This window comes from Anser cygnoides, chromosome 8 (genome assembly GCF_040182565.1).
Source record: "Anser cygnoides isolate HZ-2024a breed goose chromosome 8, Taihu_goose_T2T_genome, whole genome shotgun sequence".
In the NCBI taxonomy this organism is placed as follows: Eukaryota; Metazoa; Chordata; class Aves; order Anseriformes; family Anatidae; genus Anser; species Anser cygnoides.
Genome location: NC_089880.1, coordinates 22,566,005 through 22,579,112, shown reverse-complemented (window position 1 = coordinate 22,579,112; position 13,108 = coordinate 22,566,005). Strand labels below are relative to the sequence as shown.

Genomic DNA, 13,108 nt, shown 5'->3' with positions numbered 1-13,108 from the left:
AAATCCAATGGTTTGGAGACAGTCACATTTAGAGCCAGCCAAACACCTATATGCTGCCCGTCCGGACAGCTTGTCTGCATGGGAGTATATTCATAGAGATGCACAAACCCACTCAAATCAATCTCTCCAAAGCAATTTCCCAGTCTGTTTCACTCCTTCATCAGTTTTTATGAACCTACCCTTAGGGAAAGACAGCATGATCAAAGAGACATAAAGAAAGAACTTACCACTTGGGTGCACCCCCTCTGCCAAAGAGCCCTGATCCAAAATCTCAGCTGACTTTCCCCATTACGCCCTTTAGCAAACTACACGCCGGCATCCCTGCGGTCACCCAAGGGCAGAGGCACCGAGCTGCTCCGTGCCCAGGTGATGGGAACTGGACTGCTTTTGCTTTGTCTTCAGCAGTGCAATGTCAAACACTTACTGGATTGGGCAGTTCTGGCTTCGATGGTGGGGGTGTAGACTCCTACCCCCAGCTCAGAGCGGGCACCCAGCCGGAACTTATACAGCGTGTCTGGTTTGAGACCTTCCACAGCGTACGACGAGGTTGGGTCAAACTCCACCTTTTGCTGGCAAATGAAGGGAAACACGGGTTACTTGGCGTAGCTGGAGAAGAGAGAAAAGCTGGTGCTCAGCTCCAACATTCCTCCCAACACGTGGTGTCTGCCTGTGAAATAGTGAAGCCCTTGTCCCCAAGCAGTCAGGACCTCCAATGCACCTGAACAGTGCTGACTGAAGGCTGGTTTTGCTGACACTTCACCTGGTGGACACTTATTTTTGTTAGCTTTCATGCCACTAGAAACGCAGGGGAAGGAGAGGACCACGGCACACCGTGATGCTGCCATGGCACAATTCTTACTGTGTTGCCCTGATGCCAGTGCTAATTTTGATATACGCAGAGCTGAACTTCTTCTAGTGACGTGTCAATAAATGTGGAAGGGCTCTCTCTAGGCCATCCTCGATCTGTTCTTGAAGTGCTCCGGAGAGTCTAGGAGCTACAGACAGATTTTGAAGGTCATTTCAGACCTATGTGGATGCCCCACTGGCCCGTCCAAGCATTTAAAGACACCAGCAGTATGGATACATCAGGGATGGTGCCATTGCATTCTGAAGCCTTTCCAGTCCCAAGCTACTACTAGCTACCTTGCTGGGAATCAACACTTACTGCTGAGGTCACTTACACAGGAGCCAGACAGAGACCGCTGTACCCCATCACACGCCCATGGGACAGAAGAAACATGGTGAAGAAAGAGTCTTGTTGTCATCCCAGCTCAAGCAGAGCCCCTTCTCAAGCCGCTGAATGTCTGGCTCTGAGCGCTGCTGAAGCAGAGATACTCACCTGGACGCCATCCTCTCCTTCCCAGTAGAGCAGCTCGTATTTGGTAATGCGTTCCTGAGAGGCGGGCAGCCAGGTCAGCAGGATGCGGGTGTCAGACTCTGCCTCTGCCTGGAAGTCAGCTGGCTGGGCAGGAACTGAGGACCAAACACATGGTTAGTGCCAGGAGGCAGATGCAGGCAAAGGAGTCCCATGGCTTTGCAGAGTCCGTGCTTTACCTTGGGAGGATCCTCACTCTTTCCTTCTGGACCCTCCCTTCTTCCCTCTCACCGGTATGGGGCTCTTGGAATATCCTGGCTAGCAAGCAAGCACCTCTGGGGCCCAGGCAGGTGACTATGGGACCCATGCTTACTTCCAGCCCCCGGCTCTACATCACAGCTCCTTACTTCCATGTGTGTATTCAAACCCTGGCACGGCTGCATAGGTGCCAACATACAAATCCAGGGCCTTGTGTCACATTTTTAGCCACCACAGCCGAGACAAAACAGTGGGCTGTGTTACTTGCACAGAGATCGATCCTAGTTCCCTGGTGCAAGCTGACAGCTTAAATCTGCTGGCTGCGGGGTGGGGATGCCACTTGGACACGCAATCATTTGAGCACTGAGTGCAGCTGTGACACCTGGTACAGACCAGACACGCACCTGAGCCGCACACCCTAGGGCAGGGCACGGAGGCACCTCACTCCATACGTACCCCCTTGCTGCGTTTTGACCTGGATGATGTCCGAGGGGGGCCCGTCGCCCACCGAAGTGAAGGCCAGGACACGGATGCTGTATGTGGTCCCTGTGATGAGGCTCCCCACGGTGGTGAGATGGCTGTCGTCGGTGTTGTGCTTCTGCCACATGCTCAAAGGCAGGTGTGGGTCGGTGGTGTAGTAAACGCGGTACCCTCGGATCTGTCCGTTTGGCTCCTCCGGCTGCTCCCACTGGACCAGCATGGTGCTGGCGCTCAGCATCCGTGCCTGGACTTTGAGGGGGGGACTTGAAGGAGCTTGCTCTCCTGTCCGGGCCTCGACCAGCTCGCTGGGGGGACCCCTGCCAATGTTATTGACTGCAATGACCCGGAACTCGTACTCCGAGAAGGGGCTGAGCCCACCTATGCTATAGCGGGTCGTTGCCACACCGTCCACCTCCTGGAACTGACCCTCCAAGGACTTGGACTTGTACTGGATGACGTAATACGAAATGGGGTCGGAGTTGCCCGAATCCCAGGTGAGGGTCACGCTGGTAGCTGTCGTTTCAGTCACTAATGGCTCCGTTGGAGGTTTTGGCAGCGCTGCAATTGGAAGGCAGAGAGGTGCGATTTAAATAATTCAGTCAGCTCAAACCCTGCAATGTGCACGGGGATAAAAATGGAGCTGCCACCTCCCATTAACATTCTTCTTTAAAAGGCAGAAATCATTTCATACTCTAGAACATGCATTTTTATATTACCATATATTGCTTGAAGTGGTTCTTAATGGAAGGATAAACAGAGCAATCATGTTATTAGACGTGCTTGACGCACTTACCAGCAGCAGGCTAAATAAAGGTAATTCAACGGGGATGCAGGAATGTTTCTGTCATGGGGGTTCAGCTGGCAGTGGGAAGGTGCTTGCTGGGCTGGGCTGGCCCGGCCCCAGTAGCCAGGTTTACAGCTGATTTACAAAGGGATACAGTAAAGCAATCAGAGCACTGCAAGTCATCTGCTATGCCCCTGCTTCCAAAGAGACAGCACCCTAGGCCCCGGGGAGTTCATGGACAGTGCTGTTAGATGGGTTGATGGGGGAATGCCTTGCGAGTATTACAGTGCATGCAGGAGGGATACAGCCAGAGAAATTACCAACTTTCACATCGACTATTTCACTGGGTGGTGTGTCAAACTGCAACCAGACGACAAACTGTTACACAAGAACTCTGTGACACTGACATCTCTGAAGTGTTAATGAGAACGTAGCTACTGCAAGCAAACATTTCCAGATTTGCCATTTTACCAAAGGAACAAAGAAAGAGAGTACGCATGAGAGAGATCTGCAGAGTACACAAATACGTTAAGACAATGAGTGAATTTAAGTCTAAAGTAAGTTTAAACCTCCTACGAACCACTCTAGTTAAAGTCATTAGTGACTTGTAATGCAGCTGTGCATGAGGTGGAAATAGGAAAAATGCTCAGCCCAAATCAAGGTTCCCAAGTACTTCGTTCTTCTGAGCTATGCAGAGCGAAGGTGCAGACAAGACAGAGAAACCAGGAGGAAGGCAAGGGACTGAAGTCCTGGGGTGGCAGTGGACACGACACCAGCAGGAGGGGGAGCGAGGCAGAGCCTTCCCAGGTCCAAAGGGGTAAATACCAGGAACCATCAATGCAGTGGAGCAGCCCCCGCTTCCTCTCTCCACACCCAAACCACCTCCCCATCCTGCCCCTTTCTCCTGCACACCCTCAGGTAGGTACTACAGCCAAGGCAACGCCTCTCCTCTGTAAGAAAACAAGTACCACGTAGCAGGCACTGTGAGTGAAGGGAGCGGTGTGTGGCTGAGGTTAAAAGCAGCCTCTGACTAGCGCCAGGGAAAGGAGAATTTGCTGTTAATCACCAGGTCAGAGGGGGCTAAGTCTCAGTTCTGTGATTTGTTCAAGCAGGGACTTGGTGCTAAAGGTGGCCACAGTGCACGAGGGGACCTGCGGGACCAGGCAGACTCAAAGGATGACACATCTGTGGAAATCCGAGCTACAAATCAACTGCAAGGAGAAGAGGAGAGGGACAGCGTGAACCTGCTTGGCCCTAGATGGGAAAGGCAGGGCACGTACTTCAGCCTCCCAGCAGAGAGCTGTGTGGGCGGGCTGCCCCGTCCCCAGCGGTCAGCAATCAGCAGTAACGTTCCCTTTTGTGCAAGGCTACCTGTGAAACAGCGGCAGGAAGCATGTCTTAAGGACAGCAACAGGAGAGGAAGGGAGAGGGAGAGGCAGAGCAGTAAGGGAAGAAAGAAAATTGTCAGGAATATACAACGATTTTAAGAGTGTGTATAGCTCCTCCCTGCAGGGTGGCAGGATGCTCCCTCTGGCTAGGCCCACAGGCAGGGCACGTTGTGGGGTTAAGCTCCTCGTCCTGCCCTTACTGCAGCAGGGAAAGGAAATGCACGTGCACACAGCTCTCTGAATGCAGACGTCCACAGTCCCCTGGCCCAGGAGAGCCCCGTGGCCTGCAGCTGTGCCCAGAAACCACTGGGATGGGCACGGTCCCAGTGAGCTTCCCTCCTGCAACAGCAGGGATCCAGCTGACACAAACCACATGTAGGGGGAGGAGAAATGGCCTCCAAGGCAAACACCACACTGTGAGCAGAAAAAAAACCAACAAAGTTGTGGGTTTGGGAACTTCCCTTGCAAGGTGGAAAAGTCACAGGAGACTGCAGTCAGTTGGCTGCACCCAAAACACTCTGGGGTAGGGCTACGCCTTTGAAACCCAAGCAGGAGGACCACGAAGAATAACTCCTTACCTTTGACAGTGATCTGGGCCGTGGCTTCAATCATGCCCAGGGAGGAGATGGCCACGCAGGTGTAGTTGGCGGACTGCACGATGTTGTTGAGCTCCAGGACGTTCCTGCCGACGGGCATCTCATCTTCTTTGGTCAGCTCCTCCACGCCAGCCATCCACTTCACGTAGGGCATTGGAGCACCTACTGCCACGCACGTCAGGTTCACGCTCCCCCCTGGCATCACCTCGTGGTTGCTCGGAGGGATTGAGAATCGAGGAGCAACACGCCGCACTGAAACAAGGAGGACACAGCTAGTAGGGTGACAGAACCAGCGGCGAGCACTCAGTTGCACTGCAGGGGGACGCGAAGGGGCTTCGACAGTTTTGCCTGTCTATCCCTCGGGACAGATAAAACGAAGCGCAAAAGCCGTTCGCTGCTTTGCCAAATTGTGCACACTTTTCTCTCCTTCCTTAGCCACTGGCGTCTTATTAGAAGAACTCATTAAGCAATGGCTCAGTCCATTCCCTCCAAACATAGTCTTCTAAAATCATATTACTAACATGAAACGTTTCTCCATTTAAATTACATCCCTCTAATTAGACAGCATGCACAAATGCCAGTCACACAATCTCTCTGTGCAGGGCCTACTGAAGCTCTGCAAAACAGAATTACCTGCTCAATTTATTAGCTCTAGAGTAAAGCAACCTGTCCCCTAAACCTCACAGGGTTTGGGCAGGGGCAGCAGAAGGCTTTCTTTCTGAATTAGCACACGTGTGCTGCTAAATAAAATATAATTCCTTTCAAAATGTAACTCAGGTTCTACAGTGGCTCAGAAAAAAGTCACCAGAGCTGCATGACATTGTCAGGGCCTGAACAGATCACCTTGCTGGGCAGGAGAGAACTAATCCTGACAGATGTGAGATCATATCCATCTTGACAGAAGAGAGCGGGGCTGGCAGAACCCTCCCCACCTTCGTGGCAGCACTTTGGGAGACGTATTCCTCCTTATTTCATTGCACAGCTTCTCTTCATATCAATCCCTCGCTAGGTATTTCATTCAAGACTTATTTGTAAGCAACTCTCAGCTACAATAAAGCTCTAAAGCTGCCTGCCATATGCATTCCCGTCAGGAAAACGACACTGAGAAATGAGGCCCCTTCTTCAGGGTTAGTGTTATGGGCCTATTTAAGCAAGGGTAGAGAAACAACTGTGCTCGGTAAATCTTTGTCTCCTCTGGGCAAGCTCATTTTAGCCTGTAGTTAAAAAGGGAAACTGCCCGAACGTGTCCTGCCCAGCAGCCCTGCTCTGCTCTAGCCTCCTCCACTGGAAAGGCGGCCCAGAGCATTGATGGTTCTCACCTGGCTGGTGCCCAAGGAGCCCTTCCCTGCCCTGACACCCCTCCAACGGGGCTGGTGGAGCTCTGGGGAAGGCGGATATGGGGCAGGAGCCTGAGCGGGGCCTGCTCGCAAGGCGCCGTGGGCACCACCGGCCCGGGCTCTGCGCCGGCCCCGCCGCTTCCCCACGGACGGCGCGGGCGCTGCCAGCCCGGCGAGCCGCGGAGGTGGCGGTGCTGCTCGCCGAGCCGACTGTCCCCAGAGCAAACCTCGCTAGCGCTCCCTTTGATGATTCATCCCCAAACCAACAGGCTTGCAGAAATAGACTGGAGACGGAAGCCCCCACGCTAGCATGTACAACAGCGCTGAGGCTTCGTGATAAATTAGACAATACTGTCAACATCGCGTGTGTACTACACATCGTCTCGGTGACAAAACAGGGCTCATTAGCTCCTTACCAGTCAGGGGAAGGATACTTGCTTTTCTTTTCTTTTTTTTAATGTCTATATCCAAAGTCTTGCTGGTTGTTTCTTTTAATCAATTATTAAATCTGAAATCAATAGCTACATGAGCGATCGCCAGTGAGGCGTTACCTGACTGATGGGGCAGCGCTCCCCCAACGAGACAGAACTCAAAGTGTACTCAAGCGCTACGCGGTCATGAGAATACGGAGTTAGCCTGATGGACATGGCAATGGTTTAACATGATGGCGTGTACTTCCAACCAAAGCACCCCAGCACCGTTCATTAAACGTCAGCTTTCGTTTTCCCATGTACATGGCGTCGAATTATTTCAGCTGTTCAAATTCCGTCCCCATCCAAGGACCAAACCCACCCACCCACATCGTATTAAAATAAATAAATAAAAAAAAAGAGCAAAACTTGGAGGACGAAGCCATAGGTGTGCGCAGCGTGCTCATGCACATGCACTAGGCAATCGGGCCAGCAGGCGCAGGAGGCCCCGAGTCAGGGAGCAAACGGTGCTGGGGCTGAGCAGCAGGAGGGACGGCGCACAGTGACTCGGTGCGAGCTGAGGTCAGAGGACGGAGGCCATGCAGGAGGGTCGGAGCCCAGCATGCACCCAAACCTGTGAGACCAGAGGCAGCACACCCCACACTGGCTCTCAGGACCCTCCTGGGGACACGCTGAGCCCCGTCGGTGCCGTGTCCCCCTCAATGTGTCCTGCAGAAGCGGTGCCTGCCCAGGGAGCTGGCACCGAGCTGGGGCCAGCTCTCACCTCGGGAGGTGGGAGAGGGTCAGGGTAACGCTTTTGTTGAGCAATCTGGCCTGGACGAGCCCTGGCAGAGCGTGTGCAGAGGAAAGGACGGGCTCCACCAGCCTCCCGTCCTCATGGGGGGCTGAATGGCAGCTTCTCGTCCCAGCCAGCACGGAGGGAGAAGGGGAGATGCTGTCAGTTAGCATTAGCGAGAGCTGGCAGAGATCTCACAGCAGCTTGCAGAGCACCATCAACACATTCCTCGGGCTCAAGCCAGCGCTTTAAGTCTCTGGCTTTTCTACCATAGGAGCCTTTTAATAATTTAAATCAGTGTAACCCCTCAAACAGCAGCATTCTTCAGAATATCTGTCCAATTTACAAGTCAAATCTATGGGCTAGCACAGCCCATGATGCTACATTAACTGCTTCAGAAAATTTTGTTGTTCTTCATTTATTGCAGCAATGAAATTTCCCTTTTTATTATAATTTTCTTGTCAAGAATTCACAATTTTATTTTTTTAATCTTCTTTTTGGATAAAGATCTGAGGAGGTGGTTGGGAGGTTTTGCAAGAACAGCACAGGGAAAATTACTGTGAATATTAAAATGATTCCGATGGACAATAGCATAATTCAGAGGTTCAGTTAAACCAGCAGACTGTCAAAAATGAGATTCATTGCCGTTCACCCCAAGACCAGGCAGCGTAAGGGCTCTGTGCTGTGCACTGCTCAGAGAGCGCGCCCTGGGAAGTGAAGTGCAACCCTGGGGCGTGAGCGGCACCGCGCAGCCCGAGCCTGCGCCCCGATCCCACAGGACAGGGAGGAAGGACAGTAGGGAGATGGGGGCACGGCCTGGGGGAGGGAGGGGAGCAGGCAACAGGACAGCCACGCAGGTTGAGACTGAATAACGTTAATAATTCAGCATGCATTAACATGCACATTCCTCGCCTTGAGAGCAACGAACGAGAATCGATTGCCCGGCTCCTTCCACCAGGAGCGGCTGCTTCCTCAGGTCTCAGGTTCCCTCTGAGGGTGACGTTACCCCCGGGGAACCGGGAACCCCCTCCCTGCTGCTCTCCGCAAGGGGTGTCGGCTCTAAGCTCTGGGCATAAAAGCTTTCAAGGCTCACATGCCCGTGCTGTCAGCCCCTCTTTTGCATGCTGAGACACTGCTGGCGTACAGCGAGGCTCTGCTGGCAACACAACAGCACCAGGGGGACATGCCCGTGCTTCTGAGACGGTGCGGTGCTGCTAGGGCAGGGGGAACCCGGCTGCTTCTCCCTGCTGGCAGTGCTACCCCCCCTCCCTCCAGCTGGCAGCGATGCGGGGACCTCTTCTTTTCTCACCCGAGGCACACTTCTGCCTTGCCCCAAACTCGCTGCCCTCCTCAGCAGCGCCTCCTCCGAGCTGGGAAGGGGCGCGTTCAGGAGCTCTCCTCGAACGTGACCATCAGTCTGCACGGTTTACTCATCTGTAGACACCTTTCATCTCTCCCTAGTGCTATCATTTCAAGGAAGGACTTCAAATGGAAAGTCAGTTGCTGGTGTCTCACAATCTATTGACAGAATCAACAGCAGGAGAGGAAAAATTGGAACCAGAAAAAATGCATTTACAGTCTAATCTTGTGCTCAAACAATGCTGTACTATTTATGCTTCCAATGCATCCTTGAGTGCTGACATTTTATAGACAATTTCCAAAACAGGGCCTTGCCATTTTTGGATTATATTTCAGCTATAACTTTTAGGTCTAATTATTTGCGCTGACAACCACATATAAAAGAGGATATATCATTACAGTGGTGCAGCACTGGAGACACATCAGCATTCAGCATACTGACATACTAATAGCAAAGTAAGGGAAAGCAAGACTGTGGAGCTATGCAATTTGCATTCACTCTCTGAAATTTCTCTGATGAAAATAACACAACATTAAGGAGGAGAATAAGAGAAAAGATCCACTGTATCAAGATAAAATAACTCGTTAATAAATAACCTTGTAGCAGTCACAAAGCAATAATTAAATGCATGGGTGAGCAGTACACAGTTTTAAGTAAAGCTGGAAAAACGTAAGATGTAATTATCAGTGCCAAACAAATTATAAGCACGGCAAATCCCACTGGAATATTTAGAAACTAATTTCTGGCTTCACATTAAATATTTGTATACGTGGGTATTTTTGGTGGGGTGGGGAGGAGGGGTCGGCAGAAAGAATGAGAAATTATCTGCTCCCGCTGGCTTATATCCATTCTCGGCTGCCTCCCCTCAGCTAAGCCATGCGGCTAAAACGTTTAAGTGCCCTGTCAAAGGTTTGCTCTCCAGAGGTGCCCGAGCCATCACAGCGGTGCTCCAAATTCACTGAAATCTGGGAAGCTTTGGGCCTTGGCTTTAATTTCATCTCTTTTCTTCCCTGTTCTCATTTCCCATCATTGTCTTGGGCTCAGGTAATTTTATCCTCTATGAAATCTATTTTTAGAGGGTAAACAACAAGGGCCCCGTGTCTCAGTACAATCTAAATGAGAGCACGTTCCGGGGAGAGAAACAGGAGTGAAGTCAGTGTACTGGAACAACTGCTATGACAACTTGTTAAAACTTGTTCCAGCGATGATTGTAAGATCAACTCACGCAGCTGCCTGATGGCACGAGCAGAGGAGCCGGGGTCTCTTCCCCGTGCCACGCGGGAGCAGCCCCGGGCCCCGGAGGCGCTGCGAGCATCCCTCTCCTCCGGCACAGGCGGAGGGACGGACCCGCGCAGCGCTGCTCGGGGAGGGTCAGCTCTGGAAACCAGCTCAGGGCTTCTGCCAAAAACACCGGCCTCCAGCGAGGTCTGGAGCTAGATTTAATTTAAAAGCGGCACTCGCCTTTCGCTACTGTCCTTCAGTCACCTCTGGCTCGCTCTGAGCAGGGCAAAGGGTGACCTGGGTTTTGTGGAGCTCCTGCGCATGCCACCATGGGCCTCCCTGGGCCATCCTAGGAAAAGCGGACGCCACCACCAGTGCTCCCTGCTCTCCTGCCAGTGAAATCAAGGCCCAACACCAAGGAAGAGAGGAGAGGCAACCCTGCCTGCGCCCTGCTCATGCAAAGGGCCCTTGTCCAGCACAGAGAAGTGGCTACCACCAGCATGGGGACATCTGAGGAGCAGGAAAGGTGCCATCAGCACGGTCAGCTGCCCCAAACTTTAATCCCTCTAGAGAAAGTCAAAAGTATTAAAGCTACAGGAGGAACTGAGGTACCCGCTCTCCCTAGCAGCTCGCTGGGGGCTGGAGATCTCCGATCCCTGCTTCCCAAGACCACCCTTGAGCTCTGGCCAGCAAGCAGCAGCAGCAGTTCAGAGGTATTGGATTGGCACCTAGCACAGGTAACGGGCTGGAGGAGGACCCCACGTACAGCAGCATGCACTCCTTCCCACCCTACCGTTGAATAAAATCATCTTGGCTGGTATTTGCATGCAAAATACATTCTGAACATTTCATACCTCAAGCAACACAGACATGCAAGCAAAGTATCAATGCCATCAGCAGAGTCACAGCAAACAGTAAGCAGATTTCATCAGGCACACTTTGGCCGTGCCTGGAAGGGAGCCAGAGTCTGCAGGGCCCCCTCCCCTTTTGGGGATGGCTCTCCTCTCCCTACTGGAAAAGTCCCATCTGACGTGGCGTACTGTAGATGGATAAGAAGTGAAAAGGACCAACCTTCTCGCTGATCTGAGAGATGAAAGTTTGTTTTGTTTGATGGCAGAGTGCGATGAAGATGAGGAGGGAATAAAAAAAGACAAGGAAAAACACAGAGAGTAAAAACAGGCCAAGCTTCATCTGTCCGCACACCACTGAAACGACAAGACAAGACTACAGAGGTCAGCCAGGACTCCCCACCGTGCACGCACACCGCTCCGTGCCGTGGACAGGAGCACGCCACTCTCGCACCGCTCTGGCCCGGGGCAGGGCCGGCCCCTGCACCCCGAGGCCGGGCAGAGGGGACCCACGTGTACTCACATGGACGGAGCTTCGGGGCGGCCCCGCACCGGGCCAGATGCTGGGAGCACAGACACGTGCAAAACACACACAGCAAGGGGCTGCAGCCATCACACGGACGGACACGCTCCCACGCACCCACTCCGGCTATAAAGGTGATGGCAAAGGCACTTTAAACCCATTGACCACACACTGGGAAGAGCATATACACGTAGATCCGAATTTAAGCAAGTATGAAAGAAATGCTCCAAGTGGCGGATGGAAAGTCTTCTAGCATGAAGAGCGGCTCCCCCTCTCCAAACAAAGAGCTAAACGTAGCAGAGAGGTATTAGGCAAGTGACAGACATGCGCAGTCTCAGCTGGGCTCAGTTTCGGGAAAGCCTTATTGGTACCCTGTGCTGCGAGCGAGAGATGGACAAGAAATCAGAAGGACAAAAACACCCAGAGGGAATTGAGCAGGTCCCAGTTTTTGTTCCTGCGGGAGAGACAGTAGAAGGTTAGTTGCATTTTCCTTATAGACAAAGGAGATCTCATTTCTCTAGCGGGAGTGACCTCACTCCAGCTACAGATCTGTGGCGTATCAGCTGTAATCGAACCCTCGCCGAGAGAATACCGAAGTGGATCTGATAGTCAAAGGCTGCTTATGAGTCACATTTTTGATGGGAGAGGGAGAGGTGGGGGGAGGAATTTGCTTTCCATCAGAAACACTGTGAATTAGAGAACAGCGTGTGGCATTATACAGTGCACCGTACGGTCAGGCATTTCCAGTGATTAGAGGACAGGATTTTAACCAACACTGACATTGTACAGACCCGGCAACAAACTGCCAGTAACAGCTACAACTACGGCCTATGAAGTGTAACGGAGCTTGGAAGAGAACAGCAAAACAGTTGTTTTCATTTCTTCACTTCACCTGACGCCAGGGGACCTGCACCAGCCAACTTGGAGCTTAACCAGCGCGCGAGCGAGGGCCAACGCCACTGAGGTCCCCACTTGGGTGTCCTTGAAACACACAGTCCTAGATTAATACAGTCCTAGATTAAGGCCTGGGTTTCCTCTGGAACAGAGGAATCACCTTCTGGTCCACTAAACATCAACGTAAGGCAACTTTTAATCCTGTGACCCTGTGGTGGGAGGGAACCTCTGCACTGCTGCTCCCAAGCCACCCCTGTATCCCTTAAGCTCCCGGAGTGTATCGCATCTGCATGGCCTCAGCAGACAGCGAGGGGCTTTGGACTTCTGCTCAGCCCTTCCCAGCAGGGAGGATTTGCTCCCTACCCCTGCCTGGGAAGGGCCATGCTCCTGGAAACCAGGAGCAACCCCGAGCGGCTGCATTTCTGGGCAGCATTTGAACAGGGCACCACAAACCCCAGCTCCCGCAAACCGGGGCTGCGCGACTGAAGGGCGAGAGCCCGGCCAAGGGCTTGAGCCTGGGGAACGACGCCCAAACAGCTACAGGAGCACCCGGCCCCACTGCAGAAGCCAGGGAAGGGTTGACAGACCCCAGGCATGCCATGGGTGCCGCTGCAGCTGCGGGACGGGTGGTGGCACTGCTCTGGGGAGCCTGCTGGGGACTGCCCTGCGTCAGGAGGTGGCGTTGGCTTTCCCGGCGTGTTGACACTTCAGATTAGAGCTGGAAAGGTGAGGAGGCACATGTGAAACACGCTAATTCAAACAGATTACTTTCTGGTCTGTCAAACAGGAACAAGTTTGGGGCCTACTATTCGTCACTAATTGCTGGATTATCTCTTAATCTCTAATTATATTAGTGGTTTATGGGGAATAAAAGCCAGTAGCAGGGCATTTTGGAACA

The 13,108-nt window shown here is 52.5% G+C and overlaps 1 protein-coding gene across 13 annotated transcripts in view; it reads right to left on the bottom strand.

Annotated features, from left to right (window-relative positions):
• PTPRF (protein tyrosine phosphatase receptor type F) overlaps window positions 1–13,108 on the bottom strand; it is a 371,288-nt gene that overhangs the window by 64,797 nt on the left and 293,383 nt on the right. For all 13 annotated transcript variants that reach the window (XM_067001289.1, XM_067001291.1, XM_067001288.1 and 10 more), the window contains 4 exons: window positions 4,804–5,073; window positions 2,030–2,611; window positions 1,340–1,473; window positions 425–569 (listed from right to left, as the gene is read on the bottom strand). In XM_067001289.1, the coding sequence (XP_066857390.1) occupies window positions 425–569; window positions 1,340–1,473; window positions 2,030–2,611; window positions 4,804–5,073 (1,131 nt within the window). The remainder of the gene's footprint in view (window positions 1–424; window positions 570–1,339; window positions 1,474–2,029; window positions 2,612–4,803; window positions 5,074–13,108) is intronic.